The following is a 23,392-nucleotide window of genomic DNA, read 5'->3' as shown; positions in this document are numbered from 1 at the left end:
ACCCGGTCCCTTTGATCTGCTCTGAACAGCTTCCTGGAAAGACAAATATGTGATTTATGTCTCCTAAACAATGAGGGGAAAGTGCTGAATGAATCCCCAGAATATTCACTGGAGAAATTCACTGTTGACATTTTGGTTCCTCATTTCTTCAGATGTTATTGTGGCTCTTTATACCTCGATGGATAATTAAAATGGTTATAGAAAAAATACATATATACAGGTACACCACCGATTTTCCAGCACCCCCAGTTCCAAACCTTTGCAGGATTAACAGCTTTACTGAACTAATAGAGAAGAAGAGATCATGGTTACTGCGGATGGGCAGACAGGATGGGCCATTTGGCCTTTATCTGTCATCATGTGTTTGTGCAACAGTGGTCACCTTTAGAAGACCTTTCCTCTTCACCGCCTCCTCCTGTCCCCATACCTCTTCCCTCTGATGTCACTTCCTGGTGGTGGGACCAGAAAATCACATGAGAGGGATGATGGTGCCGGACCATCCATTGCTGGAAAATCGGTGGTGTACCTCGAATATACGAGGGCAAATCATAAAGTAAAGGCAAAATAGATTTAATGGCTTTAATAGAAGTTACTGTGAGCAACTGAACATATCACTTTTCCACATAGTCCAAATGCAAGACACATGTGTTGTATCATTCAACTGGCTCCTGCGTTCCTGCAGAGGAGTTTTTCATAAGAACATGAGAAGTGCCTCTGCAGGGTCAGACCAGAGGTCGATCGTACCCAGCAGTCCGCTCGTGCGGCAGCCCAACAGGTCCAGGACCTGTGTAGTAGTCCTCTATCTGTACCCTTCTATCCCCTTTTCCTTCAGAAAATTGTCCAATCCCTTCTTGAACCCTAATACCATACTCTGTCCTATCACGCCTTCTGGAAGCGCATTCCAGGTGTCCACCACCCGTTGGGTGAAGAAAAACTTGCTAGCATTGGTTTTGAATCTGTCCCCTTTCAACTTTTCCAAATGCCCTCTCGTTCTTGTAGTTTTCGAAATTTTGAAGAATCTGTCCCTCTCTACTCTCTCTATGCCCTTCATAATCTTGTAAGTCTCTATCATATCCCCTCTAAGTCTCCTCTTCTCCATGGAAAAGAGACCCAGTTTCTCCAATCTCTCAGCTTATGAAAGGTTTTCCATCCCCTTTATCAGACGGGTCGCTCTCCTCTGAACCCTCTCAAGTAACGCCATGTCCTTCTTAAGGTACGGCGACCAATATTGGACGCAGTACTCCAGATGCGGATGCACCATCGCCCAATACAACGGTAGGATAACTTCTTTCATTCTGGTTGTAATACCCTTCTTGATTATACCTAGCATTCTATTCGCTCTCTTAGCGGCCGCAGCATAGTGTGCCGACGGCTTTATTGTCTTATCCACTATTACCTCCAAGTCCCTTTCTTGGGTACTCCACTCAATAACATCCCTCCCATCGTATAGCTGTACCTCAGGTTTTAGCTTCCTACATGCAATACTTTACATTTCTCTACATTGAACTTCATCTTTCATCTCGTTGCCCACTCTCCTAGCTTGTTCAGGTCCCTTTTTAATTCTTTGCAGTCCTCTTTAGTCCGAGCACCACTAAATAGTTTGGTGTCGTCTGCAAATTTTATTATTTCACACTTCGTCCTTGTTTCTATATCATTTATAATTATATATTGAATAGCAGCGGTCCGAGCACCAACCCCTGCGGAACACCACTCGTTACCCTTCTCCAGTCTGATTAGTGGCCCTTCACTCCTACCCTCTGCTTCCTACCCGCCAACCAATTCCTGATCCATCTATGTACATCTTTCCGCCACTTCTCTCTCCTCCTTCATCATTTCCTTCCTGTTTCCGTCATCCAGCGGTCCCACCTCCTCCCTAGCCGCTGCTTCCCTTTAACATATCTGAAGAACGGTTTGAAATTTCATGCTTCCTTGGCTAGCCTTTCTTCATATTCCTTTTTGGCTTTTCTGACCACACGGTGACATCCTTTTTGATACTTCCTGTGCTTTTTCCAGTTCTGCTCAGTTTTGCCTTTTTCCCATTTCCTGAATGAATTCTTCTTATCACCTATCGCTTTCTTCACTTCTTTGGTTATCCACGCCGGGTCTTTTGTTCGATTCTTTTTGCACCCTTTTCTGAATCTTGGGATATGCAGATTTTGCGCCGCGATTACCATGTCCTTGAATAAAGGCCAGGCTTGTTCTACAGACTGCCATTTCTTTGAGGTGTTCCTAAGTTTCTTCCTTACCATTACTCTCATCGCTTTTAACTTGAAGTTAAAAGTTGTCGCTATGGTTCTTTTTCCCTTCGGTATTCCTACTTCAACTTTGAACTTGATCATATTGTGATCGCTGTTTCCCAACGGTCCCACTACTTCCACTTCCTTTGCAGGTTCCCCTAGCCCATTTAGGATTAGGTCCAGAGTGGTATTCCCTCTCGTCGGTTCTCTAACAAGATGATCCATGAAGCAATCCTGTATAGCCTCCAGGAATCTGGTCTCTCTGGCGCATTTTGAGCTTCCAAGACTCCAATCTATCCCGGGATAGTTGAAGCTCCCATAATAATCGTTTACCACTTTTGCATTCTCGCTTCATCTTGGCTTCCATTTCTTCATCGATAGCTTCGGTTTGCCCAGGTGGACGATAGTGCAGGCTCATGTTTATCTCGGACTCTTTCCTTTCCGGTATTTTAACCCACAGCGATTCCAATTTGTTGGTCGTCTCTGCTTTGTCCACTCTGGTCGAGTGTATGCTTTCTTTTATGTATAGGGCTATTCCTCCTCCTTTCTGACCTGACATGTCCTTGCGATAAGAGTTTGTACCCCGGTAGTGCTGTATCCCATTTGTTTTCTTCTTTCCACCATGTTTCGGAGACCCCAATGATGTCTATGTTCTCAGTTTTGGACATGACTTCTAATTCCCCCATTTTGTTCCTTAGGCACCTTGCATTAGTATATATGCAATTTAGGTCCTGGTATTTTTTTGTCTTCATTTCCTTTCGCTGTGCTTCGAACTTTATTTTCTTCTCTTGTGCTGCAATCCTTTTATCCTCCTCTTCTGGGTTAATCATCTCCTGTGATTTGCCCATTGTTTCTTCGGCTAAACTAAAACTAAACTAAACCTTAAGCTTATATACCACCTCTTCTCTATAAATATAGAGCTCAACACGGTTTACAAAAATTAAAAGGGAAGTCCAATGGGAGTTGGGGGGGGGGAAGCGGAAATTGATAATTTTGACAATAGCCAAAGCCATGTGAGCTCCGCTTCCTTTACTTCATCCTGCTTTGTCTTCTGCTCTCCGGTTCACAGTGATGCACCCGTGTCTCATCGCTGGTGACAATTCTCTCCAGAATGCTCAGATCTTCTTCATACTGTCTCAGGAACTGGGTCGCCACCTCCACACACTGTTGCTTGTGCAGATCAGTCAGCTGTTTGGGAACCCATCGTGCGCAGATTTTCCTGTATCCCAGGTCATCGTGCATTATGGCAAATGCAGATCCATAGCTGATATCCAAATTTGCAGCCAATTGAGATTCTGTTATCCATCAGTCTTCTCTAATCAAGTAATCCGCCCTGTCAATGTGCTCTTGTGTGTGCAGAACAACCTTTGTCGGTTACACCTTTTCTTCCTGCTTTAAACCTCTTTACCCACTCATAAACCTTTCGTTGATTCATGGTGCTAAGTTCATACTGAGTCAATGTCCGATGGTGAATTTCCACAGGTTTCACTCCCTCTGCCCAAAGAAAGCGCACTACTGCATGTTGTTCTTCGATGGTGCAATCTTGCAATAGAGCGTTCATGTTTCTGACCTCGTGGCTGTCACACGACTAAAGGCCGAGCCCTTCACTGTGTGTGGAGAAGCTATCCAACAGGCAATGTAGGAGTGCATATGTTTCATTTCGCTAGCACTGTTCCGGTTATCATGTAGTTTAACAATTGCCTTTAATTTTTTATTCACCCTCTTAACTGGCCACAAATTCCTCCCAGCAAGAGTCCGGAACATTAGAAGGAGCTTGTACCACCAGGACTGGATTAAGACTTATACAGACATGTGCCTAGAGACAAAAGATTATTTGTAATTTGACTTGGCTCACCCATTCTTCAGTTGTAGCTGAAGGCCAGTAGATATTTAGGAGAGGGGGCTCTCAGATATGCTGAGCGTTTGAATGCGCCTATAACACCAGAGGAAGTGTATAGGGCAATTGGAAATAGTCCTTTGCTGAAGGCGCCAGGTAAAGATGGCATGCGCATTGAATTTTATAAATTCTTAAGTGAAGAGATTATCCAACCGCTTACTAGGATGTTTAATATCATGGTTGATCCTTAGGCTTTATTGGAAGGTATGAACTTGGCTCGAATTCTGGTATTGCCTAAGCCGAATAAAGATCCTGAAAAGGCGGGATCATATCGTCCTATTTCTTTATTAAATAAGGTTAAAATGTTAGCTAAGATTATGGCAAATAGGATGGCCACTGTGCTACCCTCCCTTATTCATGATGCTCAGGTTGGATTTGTGAAGGGACGGACAATTGCTAAAAATGTTAGAAAATTGTTGCTGTCTTTGGAACAGTGAGCGATGCACAATTTTCCTTCTGTCTGGTTAGCTTTGATGCTGAAAAGGCGTTTGATAAAATAAGGTGGGTCTTTCTTTATGATACCTTAACAGCATATGGTTTTGATGGTTTTTTTGTATCTGCAGTGCAAGCTCTGTATTCTCTTCCACAGGCAAAATTGGTGTTGAAGGATTTTGAAACGGATAGGTTCCTGATTTATAGGGGGATGAGACAGGGTTGTCCCTTATTGCCATTATTATTTGAGCTTACTCTAGACCTCCTTATTAGGGATATATATGCAATGCCGTCTAGAAGAGGGATTGACATCGGAAATACTACTTTAAGTTATCGGCCTTTGCAGACGATATTGTAGTACACCTTACGGATCCTATGCCTTCCTTAAAGGCTTTTTTGGAATTGATTAAAGAATATGGCGATTATGCAGATTTCTAATTAAATTTAGATAAATCGGAGGCGTTGGCATCCTCTGTGGAGGTTCAGGCCTTATGGGGAAGGAGTTTCCTTTGACTTGGGTGCAAGGGCAGTTTATGTATTTGGGGACAGTGATGACTATGTTTACTTCCCAATTATATCACCTTAATGTGGATAAACTTCAACAAAAGATTGAACTCTTGTTAGATACCTGGAAGACATTACCCCTTTCTTTGATGGGACGTATCTGCTTGGTTAAGCTGTTTATCTGTCCCAAACAGTTGTATGTGTTGCAGACTTTGCCGTTTTGTACTGAATAAGTGGGATTTGGTGGGGAGGGAGAGTTGAATGACATTTTTTTTTTTTAAATTAATAAGAGTCTGAGTTAATTTGCTGTTATGTTTTAGTTATACATGCTTATTATTTTATTTTTTTTGATGCATTATTGATGTACTATGCACCTTGGGGTGCTCTTATGTTGTATTTGATGTTGTTTTCATCAATAAAAATTGTTTGAACCTAATTATTTCTAGAGCACTACCAGATATACGCAGCGCAGTACAGAGTCAGGGAGGAGGTAGTCCTTGCTTGAAGGAGCTTACAATCTAAATAGACAGGACAGTCAAACAGGATGCCAGGGTGGGGGATACAGTTAGGGAGGATGGTTAAGCTGCTGGCTAAGGTGATGAGTACTGGGCAGTGGGAGTAGGGATATGCATTGAAAGCTATATCAAAAACAGAAATATAGACACTGATGACAGATAAAGGCCAAATGGCCCATCTAATCAGCCCATCACTAGTAACCATTATCTTGTCCTTGAATTCAGATACAGTCTCTGCCTCCACCACTTCTTCCGGGAGACTGTAAAAAGGTATTTCCTTAGATTATTCCAGAGACTATCACCTCTTAACTTTATCCTATGCCCCTGTATCGCTCCATGGTGCAACCTCATCTGGAGTATTACGTTCAATTCTAGTCTACTTATCTCATGAAAGATATAGCGGCGCTAGAAAAGGTTCAAAGAAGAGCAACCAGGATGATAAAGGGGATGGGACTCCTCTCATATGAGGAGAGACTAAAAAGGTTAGGGCTCTTCAGCTTGGAAAAGAGACAGCTGAGGGGAGATGTGATTAAAGTCTACAAAATCCTGAGTGGAGTAGAATGGGTACAAGTGGATCAATTTTTCACTCTGTCAGAAATTACCAAGACTAGGGGACATTCAATGAAATTACAGGGAAATACTTTTAAAACCAATAGGAGGAAATATTTTTTCACTCAAAGAATAGTTAAGGGCTGGAACACATTGCCAGAGGTTGTGTTAAGAGTAGATAGCGTAGCTGGTTTTAAGAAAGGTTTGAAAAATTTCCTGGAGGAAAAATCCATAATCTGTTTTTGAGAATGACATGGGGGAAGCCACTGCTTGCCCTGGATTGGTAGCATGGAATCTTGCTACTCCTTGGGTTTTGGCCATTGGTCTGACCCAGTAAGGCTATTCTTATTTGCTTATTCTGATTTAAATATCTCTATCATATCTCCCCTCTCCCGCCTTTCCTCTAAAGTATACATATTAAGATCTTTAAGTCTGTCCCCATACGCCTTATGACGAAGATCACACACCATTTTAGTAGCCTTCCTTTGGACCAACTCCATCCTTTTTATATTTTTTTGAAGGTGTGACCTCCAGAATTGTACACAACATTCTAAATGAGATCTCACCAAAGTCTTATACAGAGGCATCAATACCTCTTTTTTCCTACTGGCCATACCTCTCCTTATGCAGCCTAGCATCCTTCTAGCTTTTGCCGTCACCTTTTCAACCTGTTTGGCCACCTTAAGATCATCATATACAATCACACCCAAGTTCCGCTCTTTCGTCGTGCACATAAGTTCTTCACCCCCTAAACTGTACTGTTCCCTCTGGTTTTTGCACCCAAATGCATGACCTTGCATTTCTTAGCCTTAAATTTTAGCTGCCAAATTTCAGACCATTCTTCAAGCTTCGCTGGGTCTTTCTTCATGTTATTCACACCATCCGGTGTGTCTACTCTATTGCAGATTTTGGTATCATCCACAAAGAGGCAAATCTTACCCAACAACCCTTCAGCATTATCATTTATAAAAATGTTAAGGACTTGAAGACATTGACGTTTGCAGATGATATGTTTCTCATTCTTACTCGACCAGAAGTAGCTTTACCCGCTGTGTTAGATCTACTCTCTGAATATGGGTTTTATTCCGGCCTTTCACTTTTTGAAGAACCCTCGTAGGTGGTGACGAGCTATGTCGCGTAACATAACCAGTCACCAGCCAATCTGGCGAGCCAGATAGTCAGTTGGAGACAGACAACCATCTCTTCCTGAATATCGGTGGATAACTGGCTAAGTACCTCTGTATGTGTACAGTGCTGTGTATGTCTAGTAGCTCTATAGAATGGTTAGTAGTAGCAGTGTTTCCATAGGGGCAACAGGGAAAGGTCTGCCAGAACGGAGGGTGGGAAGCCTATGATGCTGAGCAAGATGGATCCAGTGCAGCATGAGGCCTTCCAACAACATATGATGGAGGTGAAGTGGCAGTGGCAAGGGAGAGGAGATGCTGGATAGAGGTTAGCAAAGGGGGGGGAGGAGATTCTGGAGACCTTGGGAGGGAGCTAGGGTAGAGTAGATAAGATTCTGAATATTTTAAGGGGACTTAGGGAAGAGGAAAGGAGATGCTGGAGACCTTGGGAGGGCAAGAGAAAAGGAAAGGGAGATGCTAGATGATGCAAGTCAGGAAAGAAGGGGGAAATGCTGGAGAGGGCTGGCTACAAAAAGGAGAAGAGATTTGGATTACCTTAGTGGGGGAGGCTTTGAGCTGCCCCTGGTTTCAGGTGGTATGCACCTGAAGGGCCATCTAGGACATCAAATACACTGGCTTCCCAAACGATGTTAGTTATTAGGGACTGGTGATAATGAAAATGGGAGAAGAACCATCTTAAAAGAAAACGGAATTCATGACCCCCTAGGGGTTTGTTCTATTGATACGTGAGGAAATATTGAAGGAATAACTACATGTGAAATGAATATAGCCTTGTCTGGAGTCAGGTCTCTTTCCTCTCCCCTACAGTTCTACATAAGGAGTTGCCATACTAGGACAGACCAAAGGTCCATCAAGCCCAGTGTCCTGTTTCCAGCAGTGGCCAACCCAGGTCACAAAGATCTGTCAAGATCCCAAGAAGAAAAACATGTTTTATGCTGATTATCCTAGGAATAAATAGTGGGTTTCCCCAAGTCCATCTTAATAATGACTTAAGGACTTTTTTTTTTAAACCCTGCTAAGCTAACTGCTTTCACAACATTCTCTGGGAACAAATTCCAGAATTTAATTACACACTGAGTGAAGAAATATTTTCTTTGGCATGTTTTAAATCTGTTACTACTTAGCTTCATCCTTTTCCTAGTATTTTTGGAAAAGTAAACAAGCAATTCACATCTCATAGTAATATAGAGTTTAAAAAAGGTTTGGATAATTTCCTAAAATAGAAGTCCATAGGCCATTATTGAGATGGCTTGGGGAAATCCACTGCATAGAGCAGCATAAAGTCTGTTTTACTACTTGGGATCTAGCTAGGTACTTGGGACCTGGGTTGCCAATTCCTGGAGATTAGCAGGTATCACTATTCTTTTAAAGCCAAGTAAGGATCCCTGTAGTTGTGGCTCGTACTGCCCTTTTTCACTTTTTAGATGTTGATTACAGTTGTTTCAAAATACAGCTGCTAATCTTTTTGATTAGAAAATTTGAAAGGGCTTCACCTCTTTTGTGCCATTTGCACCGACTTCCGATTAGATCCAGGATTAAGTTTAAGGCATCATGTCTGCTTGCCCTAGATTGGTAGCGTGGAATATTTCTACACCTTAGGTTTTGGCCAGGTACTAGGGACCTGGATTGACCACCGTGAGAATGGGCTACTGGGCTTGATGGACCATTGGTCTGACCCATTGGTCTGGCTATTCTTATGTTCTTATTTTCTTATGTTTCTGTTTAAACTTCAGTTTCCAACTGTTTTTAGAGTAATTAAGAAGTCGAGTACGATCGTTTTCTGGAAGTTCATAGTAACATAGTAGATGACAGCAGATAAAGACCCGAATGGTCCATCCAGTCTGCCCAACCTGATTCAATCTAAAAATTTGTTGTTTGTTTTTCTTCTTCTTCTTAGCTATTTCTGGGCAAGAATCCAAAGCTGTGCACGGTACTATTCTTAGGTTCCAACAACTGAAGTCTCCGTCAAAGCTCACTTCAGTCCATCTACACCCTCCCAGCCATTGAAGCCCTCCCCCAAATGGTCAGGTACAGACATAGACCGTGCAAGTCTGCCCAGTACTGGCCTTAATTCTTCAATATTTACTATTTTTTTCCTGATTCTAGATCCTCCCAAGCTTTTTTTAACTCTATCATCGTTTTCCTCTCCACCACCTCTCTCGGGAACGCATTCCAGGCATCCATCACCCTCTCCGTAAAGAAGAAATTCCTTACATTGCTCTTGAGTCTACCACCCCTCAACCTCAAATTATGGAACAGTCTTCCTTTAGAAATAAAAAGTCTGAATTTGTATATCATTCTTTGCCAAGTTTTAAAGACCTACTTTTTTGATAAATGTGATTCTTGATATTTTATTTCTTTGTACAAACATTTTTAAGTATATGTGCTCCCCTTAATGTAGGGTTCTTCTTCTTGGAATCCGCTCTGAATCTGAATTGGAAAATAGCAGAATATAAGACTACAGATTACGATAGATTAGATGATAAAATTTTCAAGAAACAATTGCAAATTTATATGCCACAATTCATTAAAGATGATCAATTGGGATTTCCCCCCTTTTACAAAACCGTAGCATGATTTTTAGCGACACTCAAAGAATTTCTTTGAGTGCTGGAGCTGTTACTGTCGCAGCCAGTGCTAAAAACTGTGCTAGGGTTTTGTGTAAGAGGGCGGGGGGGGGGGTAGTCGGGGGCAACCATAGGATGTGTAATTTAATGTGGCAAGCCATGGGGGATTAGGTGACTTGCCCAGGGTCATAAGAAGCAGCATGGGATTTGAACCCACAACCAGGGTGCTGAGGCTATAGCTCTAATCACTGCATCACACGTTCCCAATTTTTGCAATTAGTACTACGCAGCACAACTTAGGTGTCTTATTAATTTGTCTCTAGCAGCAACTGTGAAATGTAAATTGATTGAAATGATCTGTAATTTGATTATTACTTTTATACTATATGATATGTAATGATTGCTGTTTTGTAACAGCCCAGAACTAATATGGTGTGGCGGTATACAAAAATAAAGTTATTATTAATAATTTATTTCTATCCCTAAAAAAGGGGAAAGGAACTTATACACTACATTTTTCCACTTGCATATTCAAAGCAGTTTACATCTATACAGGTCCTTATTTTGTACCTGGGGCAATGAAGGATTACGTGACATGCCCAGGGTCACAAAGAGCGGTGCTGGGATTGGATCCCACAACCTCAGGGTGCTGAGCAACAGCTCTACCACTAGGCCAGACGATATTCTTCTCCTAATTCCTGCAAACCTGAACATAACACGTTTAGCCACCAAACTGACAAGAGCTCTAATCAAAGTTCAAGAACGATCTTCAAAATACTGAAAAAACCAAACTACTCTAATTTGGACCACAGATACATCTGATCCTCCAAATATCACGCTAGCAAATGGAAACAGCTTCAACACTGAGAAATCCTCCAAAGTCCTGGGAGTCACTCTAGACAGCTCACTAAGAATGGAATACCACATCAACAACATTGTCCAAACACTACAACAACTAAGAAAAATTAGACCTTCGGCCATTAGTACATAGGCCATTATTGAGATGGACTCAGGGAAATCCATTGTTTATTCCTAGGATATTTTACTACTTGGGATTCTGCCAGGTACTTCAGACCTGGGCTGGCTACTGTTGGAAACAGGATATTGGGCTTGATGGACCTTTGATCTGCCCCAGTATGGCATTCTTAAGTTCTTATGTTCTTCTTCCAACAACATGATAGGGTGCTAGTCCAAGATTTCCATCTGCAGAATTGGAAAGAAGTAGGGAGATCATGGATACCTTTCAAGGGACTCTGCTCAGACAAATGGTCATGGAACCCACGAGGGAAAACCGATGCTGGATCTGGTGCTCACAAATGGTGAAAGTGTCTCTAATGTCCAAGCGAGGGTCCACTGGGAAGTAGCGATCATCATTGGTTTGGTTTGATATAGCAGCCAAAGTGGAGGATGACCACACAAAACTCAAGGTCCTGGATTTCAAACGTGTAGACCTGAAGAAAGAACCGATTGGATGGGAAAACAGTGATCCAAATTAAAAGGTGCAATAAAAAGAGCAACTGAACTTTATGTGAAGAAAATAAATAAAAATAAGAGGAAAAGGAAACCAATATGGTTCTCCAAACTAGTAGCGGAAAAAATATAGGCAAAAAAGAAATGACGTTTGTGAAATATTTAAAAACTCAAGAAGAGGAGTACAGAAAGGAATATCAGATGAAACTGAAAGAAGTCAAGAGAGTGATACATTTGGCGAAAGTGCAAGCAGAAGAGCAAATGGCTATAAATATAAAAAAGGGAGACAAAGGGGTCTTTTTACGAAGGCATGCTAGCGGGTCTTAGTGCATTCTAAATGCTAACATGTGCTAACACGTCCATAGGATATAATGGACGCGTTAGCATTTAGGGGGCGCTACGACGAGCTAGCGTGCCTTAGTAAAAGGACCCCAAAATTTTTTTCAGGTATATTAGTGAAAAGAAGAAGACATAAAATGGAATTAAGAGACTGAAAGAAGGTATGAACTGCTATGTGGAGAGAGATGAGGACAAAGCAAATATGCTAAACAAATATTTCTGTTCGATATTCACAGAAGAAAAACATGGAGAAGGACCGCGATTGGCCAGCAAAGTTACACCTAAGAATGGAATGGATACCACACTGTTCACGGAAGAAAGTGTTTATGAACAACTTGAAAAACTGAAGATAGACAAAGCTATGGGACCAGATGAGATACATCCCAGGATATTGAGGGAGCTCTCAGAAGTTCTGGTGGGTTCTCTTAAAGATTTGTTTAATAAATCTGTAGAGACGGGAAAGGTTCCACAGGACTGGAGAAGAGTGGATGCGGTCCCTCTTTACAAAAGTGGTTGCAGAGATGAAGCGGGAAATTATAGGCTGGTAAACCTCACTTTGGTTATTGGAAAAATAATGGAAACATTGCTGAAAGGATAGTAAAATTCTTAGAATTTAATGGATTACAAATTCCGAGGCAACAAGAATTTACTAAAGGTAAATCGTGCCAAATGAATCTGATTGAATTCTTTGACTGGGTGACCAGTGAATTGGATCAAGGACGTGCGCTAGATGAAATTTACTTAGATTTCAGCAAAGCCTTTGGCACAGTTTCACATAGGAGGCTCTTAAACAAACTCCATGGGCTGAAGTTAGGGCCCAAAGTGGTGAACTGGATTAGAAGCTGGTAGATGGATGATACCAAGATTTGAAACAAAGTGGAAAACATGAAAAAGAATGGTCTAACGTCTAGCAACTAAAATTCAATGTGAAGAAGTGTAGAGTGATGCATGGGGAGGGTGGGGGGGTTTAGAAATCCAAGGGAACCATATGTGCTGGGAGGTGAGAGGCTGATAAGCAATGACAGAGAGAGGGACCTTGGGGTGATTGTGTTTGAGGATCTAAAGACATCTAAACAGTGTGATAAGGCAGTGGCTGTATAGAAAGAGGAAGCAGAAGAAGGGAGAAATCAGCAAACTGGTGCAAAGCCAAAATTTACTTCCCTTTCTTTCTTCAAAGCATACAAATCATATTTTCTTGAAAGATTTGTGAACTTCAATCGACCATATAACTTCAGTCAGCGATATAGCTTAACTTGAGTGACAGTACTTATCTTTTAAATTCTGCCTGCCTGCCTGGAGCCGACCCACAGATTCCACCTGGGGTTGTTGGCATGTCCGTGTGAAGCTGCCTTATTTTTCACGTGCTGTCGATTAAGTAGTAAGGCCACAACTGTAATTTTATTTCATTAACATAGAAACATAGAAACATAGAAGATGACGGCAGAAAAGGGCTACAGCCCATCAAGTCTGCCCACTCTGCTTACCCACCCCCTGTCTATGCCCTAAAGACCCAATTTCCTTAACTTGACCCTCGTAGGGATCCCACATGGGTATCCCATTTATTCTTAAAGTCTGGCACGCTGTCTGCCTCGATCACCTGCACTGGAAGCTTGTTCCAATGATCAACCACTCTCTCTGTGAAGAAATACTTTCTGGTGTCGCCATTAAATTTTCCGCCCCTGAGTTTGAGCGGGTGCCCTCTTGTGACCGAGGGTCCCTTGAGAAAGAAAATATCATCTTCCACTTCGACACGTCCCGTGAGGTACTTTAAATGTTTCGATCATGTCTCCCCTCTCCCTACGTTCCTCAAGAGTGTAGAGCTGCAATTTGTTCAGTCTCTCTTCGTACAAGAGACCCTTGAGCCCCGAGATCATCCTGGTGGCCGTCCGTTGAACCGATTCAATTCTGCGCACATCTTTACTGTAATGTGGCCTCCAGAACTGCACACAGTACTCCAGATGAGGTCTCACCATGGCCCTGTACAATGGCATTATGACTTCAGGCTTTCGGCTGACGAAACTTCTATTGATACAACCCAATATCTGCCTTGCCTTAGATGAAGCCTTCTCCACTTGATTGGCAGTTTTCATGTCTGCACTGATGATTACTCCTAAATCTCATTCTGCTGAAGTCCTAGTTAAAGTTTCTCCGTTGAAGAAGTACGTCCTGCATGGATTTCCGCTTCCGAGGTGAATGACCTTACATTTCTTAGCATTGAAGCCTAGCTGCCAGGTTGAGGACCAACTTTCCAATGTAAGCAGGTCCTGCGCCATATAATTCTGTAAACTGCATTCACTTACTATATTACATAGTTTGGCGTTATCGGCGAATAGTGTTATTTTACCTTGAAGCCCTTGAGTCAGATCCCCTATGAATATGTTGAAAAGGAGTGGACCCAGGACCGAGCCCTGCGGCACTCTACTGGTCACCTCCGATGTTTTAGAGAGGGTACTATTAACCACCACCCTCTGAAGTCTGCCACTCAGCCAATCATTGACCCATGCAGTTAGTGTCTCTCCTAACCCCATCGATTCCATCTTACTTAGCAGCCTGCGGTGTGGGACACTGTCAAAAGCTTTACTGAAGTCCAGGTACACGACGTCCAAAGACTCTCCCAAGTCCAACTTTCTTGTTACCCAGTCAAAGAAGCTGATGAGATTGGATTGGCAGGACCTACCCTTGGTGAATCCATACTGACTGGGATCCCGAAGATTCCCTTCATTCAAGATCGTGTCCAATTTGCTTTTAATTAGTGTTTCCATGAGTTTGCACACTATTGATGTGAGACTCACCGGTCTATAATTCGCAGCCTCTGCCCTGCAACCCTTTTTATGCAGAGGAACGACATTAGCTAATTTCCAGTCCAGGGGAACTTTCTCCTTACTTAGGGAGAGATTGAATAGCTCAGCCAACGGTTTCGCCAGGACATCGCTCAATTCTCTGAGCACTCTTGGGTGCAAATTGTCTGGTCCCATGGCTTTGTTCACCTTGAGTCTTGCCAGTTCACTGTAAACTTCACCTGGTGTGAACTCAAAATTCTGAAATGGGTCTTCTGTAATGCTGGAAGCCCCCCACACTCCCAACATCAGGATACTTTTTTTTTTAAAGATCGACAGGAGGGATGCCCACTCCCTCTTGCCAGAGGGTCAGGGACCCTCCCATGCTAGGGGACCCCCCTGATAGCAAGCTCCCTATCAACAACCCACCCACCACACCAAGTCCCTATGATGAAACCCTGGCAGTCTAGTGGGCCATCCCCCCTCCTCCCATACCTTTTATAGAAGACCGGCAGGAGGGATGCTCACTCCCTGCTGCCAGCAGGCCCACATCTTCAAAATGGTGGGCCTTCTCCTTCCCTGATTGGCCCAAGTGCCTAAGACCCCTCCCCCTAGTGGCCTTGAGAGAGGGGCCTTAGGCATCTGTCTGTACAATTATGACGTATTTATGTTGTGGGGTACGTCAGGTAAACATATCATTTTAAAGTAAAATAAGTGAAAAGTCACCAGCATATTGGGACAGAGAGAAGCAGGATTACACAAGCATGTGGATTTCACATGTCCTCCCCCTCCCCCCTCCAACAGCAGAAGCAGTTTTGGTGAAATTTGTCCTCAAAACCCTTACAGTTGCATTAATTTATTCAGTGCAAGGAGTCTGCGTGTACTCTCTCCCTAATAATTAGATTCCATAAATGGATTATATCAGCTGAAAATCAAGTTAATCCCTCTAAGAGTTCTGCAATGGAAACAGGCTGGAAGCTCTTTTACATAATACTCCAGGTAAGGAAGTTTAATGTAAAAATGATCATAGAAACATAGAAATTGACGGCAGAAAAGGGCCTCAGCCCATCAATTCTGCCCATACCAATGACCCACTCCCTGACTTTACTCCCCTAGAGATCCCACGTAAATATCCCATTTTCTCTTAAAATCTGTCACGTTGTTGGCCTCAATCACCTGCTGAGGTAGCTCGTTCCAAGGATCGACTACCCTTTCGGTGAAGAAGTACTTCCTGGCATCACCATGAAATTTCCCTCCCCTGACTTTCAGCGAGTGCCCTCTGGTAACCGAAGGCCCTGTAAGACAGAAGATATCATATTTGACCTCTATATGTCCCGTGATATACTTAAAGGTCTCAATCATGTCTCCCCTCTCTCTTCGTTCCTCAGCGCTCACTAATCCTCCCCCCACCCCCACTAGCACCTCAAAAACTTGAGACATAGAAGATTGTACGTAGATAGTGTGTTCTACGAAACTGTACCATGTGCTGAAACGTCTCAGGATTCTCCTGTTGTGAACCGCCCAGAACAACTGGTTGGGCGGTAGACAAGAAAATCAATTATTATTATTATTATTAAGATAGAAAAGTGCCCATGAAATGACAGCTGGACAAAGACGACTAAAGTCTGAAAAATCAAAACCTGCAGCCCTGAACTGGGAGAGATGAAAACCTCCCTGGAACTTGTAAGCCTCAAAGGAGTGAAGAGCTGTGGTACTGGCTGAGTCCCTTCTTCAGGTTCATTTGATACACTGCCTCCATCAGGGAATCTAAGCGGTTTACATGATTTCAAGAACAAAAGGGGAAAAGGGAGAGACAAAGATGGATGCAAGACAACTCAAGAAACAATAGGAAAAAGACTCTATTACATGAAGGAGAGAGCAAAGGAAGGGAGAACATGGGGCAGTGGAAATGGCTTTCCTACTGAAGCATAGGGTGTGCAAAGTGGTCTGCTAGGTGGATCTGAGCTAGAGATTGAGGATTTCCATCCCAAATGAAGCAGGACGCTGTTCCACTGACACTGAAGCAGGAACAACTAATAGATGTTGACGAAGGATCAAAGAGATCTTTTGGGACTGTGCAGTACCATAAGAGATTCTTTAAAAAACTGGGATCCAATGTTCTAACTGGAAAAGAGAGTTTCATTCATAAAGCAGTTTAATTGCTTTATTCTTTACTATCTGTAAACTATGGATTTGGGATTAAGAGCAAATTGCAATAATTAGTCTTAGGGAGATGACAAGAGCTAGAATTAAGGTTTATTCAGTCAGCCCATCAATACCATTGACTATCTATCAAGGCCCGCCAGGTACTATTTTGAGGCCCTCTGTTTCTTTATCATCATCACAAAAGTAAAATAAAACAGTTTCTTGATCATATGTCTCTTTAGCTATAAATGACAATATTATTGTTAAGACTTAGCCAAAAGGAAAGATTTATAAACTAGAAAGAGTTTTACCTCATGCAAAATTGTTATTTCTTTAATAACTATTTTCTCCAAGTACCTACAAATCCAAAATGTGGCCCCGCAAAGGGTTTGAGTTTGAGACCACTGATCTATCCCTTCCTCTCCCAAGTTTTCTTAAGCTCACATACAATTCATCTCTGCCACCTCCTCCGGGAGGCTGTTCCAAGCATTCACCACCTTTTCCATGAAAAAGTATTTCCTTAGATTACTCCTGAGCCTATCACCTTTTAACCTCATTCTATGCGCTCTTATTCTTCTGAATCTATCCCCTTTCCCCTTCATCCTATGCCCTCTCGTTCCAGAGCTTTCTATCAACTGAAAGAGACTCACCTCGTGCGCATTAATGCCATGTAGGTATTTAAACGTCTCTATCATATCTCCCCTCTCCCACCTTTCCTCCAAAGTATACAGATTGAGATCTTTAAGTCTGTCCCTATACGCCTTATGACGAAGATCACACACCATTTTAGTAGCCTTCCTCTGGACTGACTCCATCTTTTTTATATCTTTTTGAAGGAGCAGCCTCCAGAAGTGTACACAATATTCTAAATGAGGTCTCACCAGAGTCTTATATAGAGGCATCAATACCTCTTTTTTCCTACTGGCCAAACTTCTCCCTATGCAACCTAGCATCCTTCTACCTTATATACCATTACACCCAAGTCTCACCGCTCTTTCATGCATAAAGTACTTCATCCTTTAAAACATGCCTTGTAAAGATCTGATCTGCCTTAAAGTATAAAAGCAGGCCGACACTGTAAGGGAAACATGATTGCGAAAGGTGAGCTACCCCTAGGACTTTGACTGTTTTATCTGGAAGAAGGACAACTTGCTTAGTATGAGATGACAAAATTAAAGACTTCAGGTGGAAAGAAATAATAATATTTCATTTTTCCCTTCTGAGGGGAACAGGGGCAAACATCTACTAAGCACACAACATGTGGTGTGGTGTGTTCCAGGTGGAGATTGCCAAAACTCATCAAGCTTCTGACCATGATCCAATGCTGCTCATCTAAACCGGCCTGAAAGTACTCAGAATCCCACCAAAAGTATTCAGAGTGACTTTATAACTCTTGAAGAAAGCGTTACGTTTGTTTTTTTATACAAACTTCTCTTGCAGGCAAATGATAGACAAAGATTTAACTAGTGCAATGAAAGTGGAAGTCCAACTGATTTCACTTTGCCGGGTGTCGATTGCAACATCCTGATATTATTATCTGGAACTGGGAAGATCCTAGATTTCCCTCCAGAAGTACATCTATGATAGGAGCTAGCACAGTCCTTGAAGACTGGGATGATTAAATGGAAATTTATGTAACAGAGCGCTAAGGAACTGGCAGAGGTGAATGGTCCAAAAAACCCAAAATTGTGCACTGTAGATCTAGCTCACACTCATGCAGTACCAGCCTCTTCTCACATTCGTGCACTATAGTGCCAGATCCTGCTCACATTCGTGCACTGCAGTACCAGCCTCTTCTCACATTTGTGCACTGCAGTACCAGCCTCGTCTCACATCCGTGCACTGCAATACCAGCCTCTTCTCACATTCATGCACTACAGTGCCAGGTCTTGCTCACATTCGTGCACTGCAGTACCAGTCTCTTCTCACATTCGTGCACTGCAGTACCAGCCTCTTCTCACATTTGTGCACTGCAGTACCAGCCTCGTCTCACATCCGTGCACTGCAATACCAGCCTCTTCTCACATTCGTGCAATGCAGTACCAGCCTCTTCTCACATTTGTTCACTCCAGTGCCAGATCCTGCTCACATTCGTGCACTGCAGTACCAGCCTCTTCTCACATTCGTGCACTCCTCTTCCATTCCTGCATCCCTTTTGCTGCTCCTGGACACACTCTCTTCTTACTCCCTCTTCCATTCCTGCATCCCTTTTGCTGCTCCTGGACACACTCTCTTCTTACTCCCTCTTCCATTCCTGCATCCCTTTTGCTGCTCCTGGACACACTCTCTTCTTACTCCCTCTTCCATTCCTGCATCCCTTTTGCTGCTCCTGGACACACTCTCTTCTTACTCCCTCTTCCATTCCTGCATCCCTTTTGCTGCTCCTGGACACACTCTCTTCTTACTCCCTCTTCCATTCCTGCATCCCTTTTGCTGCTCCTGGACACACTCTCTTCTTACTCCCTCTTCCATTCCTGCATCCCTTTTGCTGCTCCTGGACACACTCTCTTCTTACTCCCTCTTCCATTCCTGCATCCCTTTTGCTGCTCCTGGACACACTCTCTTCTTACTCCCTCTTCCATTCCTGCATCCCTTTTGCTGCTCCTGGACACACTCTCTTCTTACTCCCTCTTCCATTCCTGCATCCCTTTTGCTGCTCCTGGACACACTCTCTTCTTACTTCCTCTTCCATTCCTGTATCCCTTTTGCTGCAACACAGCAGCAGACTTTTCATTCTCCTTAGACGGGACCTTGGCTGGAAAAATATTAGAAATCAGATTAAAATACCTCCATATGGGTTTACTTAAGAAAACTTACAGTCCAATTCCACACAGTACTTTCTCATCAAATACCATTTTAAACTGCTGAAATGAAGCCAGGAAACGTGTAATAGCAGGGCTGACTTACTGAAATTATTGCCACTGAGTAGGGAGAAGCAAACCGATTCCCCATCTTCCTTTTCAGTAGGGGGAGACTCTGCAACAGCCCAGGCCAGACCATCTACTACTATTTATGATTTCTATAGCACTGAAAGGCGTACGCTGTGCTGTACATTTTAACCTACAATAGACAGTCCTTGCTCAGAAGAGCTTACAATCTCCTCCTGTATTGCAAGATCCGAACAGCAAGGGGTCTTAAAACCCAGGATGACCTCAAAATAACCCTAATGTGCAGTTGCTGTATTACACCAGGCTGCTTGAATAGACCAGTTCAGTCCTGAAGGGACCTGTCGTTCAAAATTTTATCACTGAACTCGCTAAGAAGTGTATGTACCATTCAGATAAATTCAACTCCTTAGACAAACTCCTTAAAAGGAGAACATAAAACTGACCTGGGTGGCTGAGGTTACTGTCTCGTGATCTGGGGATGGAATTATAATCCTTTTTTTTTCTGTTTTGATATATTTCCTTTCAAACTGCAAATATTGTAAACCGCATTACTGTACACTCAAAGGGGAAAATTCTATAAACAGCGGTCCGATTGTAGGCGGCTTTAGCTATCCTACCGCTGTATAAGCAGCCAATCTGGATGCATGTTTTTTTAAAAAACCTCTCGAGGCAGGCCGCCTACATTGGAGACGCTTCTGGGAGCCTAGGGAGGCATGCAAGCTCGCCTAAGGCTAGGCATGGGCTTGGTTTGGCCCGGAAGTAGCCTTAGGCAGACCTGGGTGGCAGTACGCATCTCCCTAGGCCAACGGGAGGCACGTTCAATGTAGGCCAGCAAAATGCTGAGCTTATCGTGGCAAGGAATCTCCCTGCAGTGATAAGCTATTGGCCTGGCTGCCTGTCTCCACGAACAATCGCGGCAGGAGGGATGCCCAGTCCCTCCTGCCGGACACCCCCACCCCCCTGCTGGACCACACAGCCCACCCCTGGACCCCTCCTCTACCCCCTCCCGGACCCCTCCATTCCCACAAGCATCCCCCTAACCCTCCCTCACAAGAACTGATTGCAGTCATTCACGGGGTGGTGCGGGACCAGGCAGGAAGCAAAAAACTCATGCTCCTGCCTTATTCACTGCTCTGCAGCAACAAAGGAGGCAGCTGTCCAGCAGGATCGCGGAAGGCTCCTGGCGAGACCACGCTGGACCACCGGCATTTAAAAAAATGTACTGGGGGTGGGGGGAGGTGTTAGAAAAAATTGTATTAGCTCCATAAGACGCATCCACTTTACCACCCACTTTTTGGGACGGAAAAAATGCGTCTTATGGAGCGCAAAATACGGTATATTTCTTTAAGATTGTCATATAGATGTTAAAAAGGAGAGAGAACAATGGAGAGCCCTGTGGAACACCACAGACAGGCTTCACTTTGTATGAACGCAAAGTTAGAAATCCTACAAACCAACTCAATACTTTTTGAACTAAACCTATATCTAAAAGTAGTTGGATTAATGTTTCATGATGAACAACATCGAAAGCTGCAGAAAGATCAAACTAACAAAATAGCAAAACAATTGTGCGATAATAAACTTTGGATCTTGGAAATTACATTACATTACATTACATTAGGGATTTCTATTCCGCCTGTGCCTTGCGGTTCTAGGCGGATTACAATAAAGATGATATCTGGACATTTCCAGTAGAATTACATTACAGGAGAAGAGTAGATTACAAGTAACAGTGAAGAGTTACAATACATTCAATATCGCAGCAGATATAACGTAGCCACGGATTACAATAAGGAAGATATCTGGGCATTTCCCGTAGAATTACATTACAGGAGAAGTGTTAATTACAGGTAATAGTGAAGAATTACAGAACATTCAATATCACAGGAGATGTTACATAGCAACTGAGTCAATTTACAACTGGTGGAGAATAAGAATTACAATATATTCTAGATTATAAAAGATGTTACATGAGATGAGTCAAGTTTCTTCGGATGGAGAGTAGCATCATATGCCTATATGTGGAGGTGTATTTATTGTTTTGATGATTGCATGATGTTGGTTAATTAATGTTGATGATATGGACAGTAGGGATGTTTAGTTTGGGTTGGATAAAGAGATTCTATTCCCAAAGGAATTGGTTGGTAACTCATTAGATGGCGGTTTAGATTGATGGGAGATATTTTTTGAACAGTAGTGTTTTTATTTCTTTTCGGAACTCTTTTATGTCTGTAATTTCGATCAGTAATTTTGAGATGTCGGAGTCAATATTAGCTGCCTGTGTCCCTAGTAGGTTGTCATAAAGTTTCTTGCGTCGAGTACCATTGAGAGGAGGGTAGGTGAAAATGTTCTGTGTTCTCCTTCTTCTGGATAAGAGATAGTAGTGAAAACGGTTGTTTAGGTAGCTGGGTGCCGCTCCGTGGGTTACTTTGAATAGGAGACAGTAGAGTTTGAATTGTATTCTTGCTTTTATTGGTAGCCAGTGAGATTCTGTGTATGCTTTGGTAATGTGGTCGTATTTGCTGAGTGAGTATATGAGTCTGAGGGCTGTGTTCTGGACGGTCTGTAGTTTTTTTATTGTGTTGATTGGGCAAGGTAGGTAAAGGCTGTTGCAGTAGTCTACCATACTTAGCACGAGGGATTGGACAATGATTCTGAATTGGTCTTTATTAAAGAATTTTCTTATTTTTCTCAGATTTCGCATTGTGAAGAATGCTTTTTGGATGATTTTATGGATTTGTGTTTGCATAGTGCAGCATCTGTCTAGTTGTATTCCCAGGATTTTGAGGGAACTCTGTATTGGGTATTTGATTGAGTTTACTTCCAGTTCTGTTAGGGATGGTTTTTTGTCCTTCTCTAGTAGTAGTGTTCAGCTTCAACTTATGATTTGTCATCCATTTTTCTACTGTTTCCATTGTAGTTTTCAGGCGTCCTGTGGAGATGGGGTCGTGGATGTCGAATGGAAGGATGATGGTTATGTCGTCCGCATAGCTGAATGATGTTATGTTTAGGGCATCTAGGGTGCTGCCTAGGGAAGCAATGAATAGGTTGAAAAGTGTGGGAGAGAGGGGAGAGCCTTGTGGCACTCCGCAGGGGTTAGACCATGGTTCTGATAGTATTTCTTTTGACTTGACTCTATATGTTCTTGTTTTAAGGAAGCCTTGGAACCAGTTGTGCACTTTACCTGAGATTCCTATTGCGTCTAGAATCTGGAGAAGTAGGGAATGGTCCACTAGATCGAAAGCCGCTGAGAGATCAAGTTGGATGATTAGCAATCTGTTTCCTTGGCTGAGGTGTCTTCGGGCTATATCTAGTAAAGATACCAGGAGAGTTTCTGTACTGTGGTTAGTTCTGAATCCGGATTGGGATGGATGTAGGATGTTGTGGGCTTCTAGGTACATGGATAGCTGTTGTGCCACTAGACCTTCTATTATTTTGACGTATGTAGGGATAGAAGCGATTGGCCTGTAATTTGACGGGTTATTTATTAGACCTTTGGGGTCTTTCAGTATAGGGGTTATTATGATTTCTCCAAGGTCTGGTGGGAACTGGCCTTCCCTGAGTGTGGTTTGCAACCACAACGTGTAGCTAGCTTTGAAGTTGGTGGAAGCTGTTGCTAGTAGGTATGATGGGCAGTTGTTCAGGTCGCATGAGGACTTGCAGTATTTTTTATATAGCCTGTTCAGTTCTGACCACTGGGTTGTAGGGAAGTTGGTCCAGGACCTGTCTGCTGAGATGGCTTCGTCTGTTGTGGGTTTTATTAGGATATCTTCTATGTTGTTTTGTGAGTTATTGAATGTTGTTCTGATTGTGATGATTTTATTTTTGAAGTGATCTGCTAATTGAGAGGCTGTTGGTGTTAGGTTTCCCTGGGTGGCTAGGCATGGTTTGGTATCGGTGAGGTTTCTTACTAGGTTGAAAAGTTTT

At 42.8% G+C, this 23,392-nt stretch overlaps 1 protein-coding gene across 9 annotated transcripts in view; it reads right to left on the bottom strand.

The window, feature by feature from the left end:
• The window catches only part of CA9 (carbonic anhydrase 9), a 174,631-nt gene that overhangs the window by 138,647 nt on the left and 12,592 nt on the right, over positions 1–23,392 (bottom strand). For 6 of the 9 annotated variants that reach the window (XM_033937277.1, XM_033937268.1, XM_033937313.1 and 3 more), the window contains exon 2: positions 19,258–19,332. The exons of the other annotated variants lie outside the window; for them this stretch is intronic. In XM_033937277.1, the coding sequence (XP_033793168.1) occupies positions 19,258–19,332 (75 nt within the window). The remainder of the gene's footprint in view (positions 1–19,257; positions 19,333–23,392) is intronic. 9 annotated transcript variants of the gene reach the window in all.

This window comes from Geotrypetes seraphini, chromosome 1 (assembly GCF_902459505.1).
Source record: "Geotrypetes seraphini chromosome 1, aGeoSer1.1, whole genome shotgun sequence".
Taxonomy (NCBI): Eukaryota; Metazoa; Chordata; class Amphibia; order Gymnophiona; family Dermophiidae; genus Geotrypetes; species Geotrypetes seraphini.
Note: the sequence above shows the minus strand (reverse complement) of the source record. Positions and strands in the feature narration are given on the sequence as shown.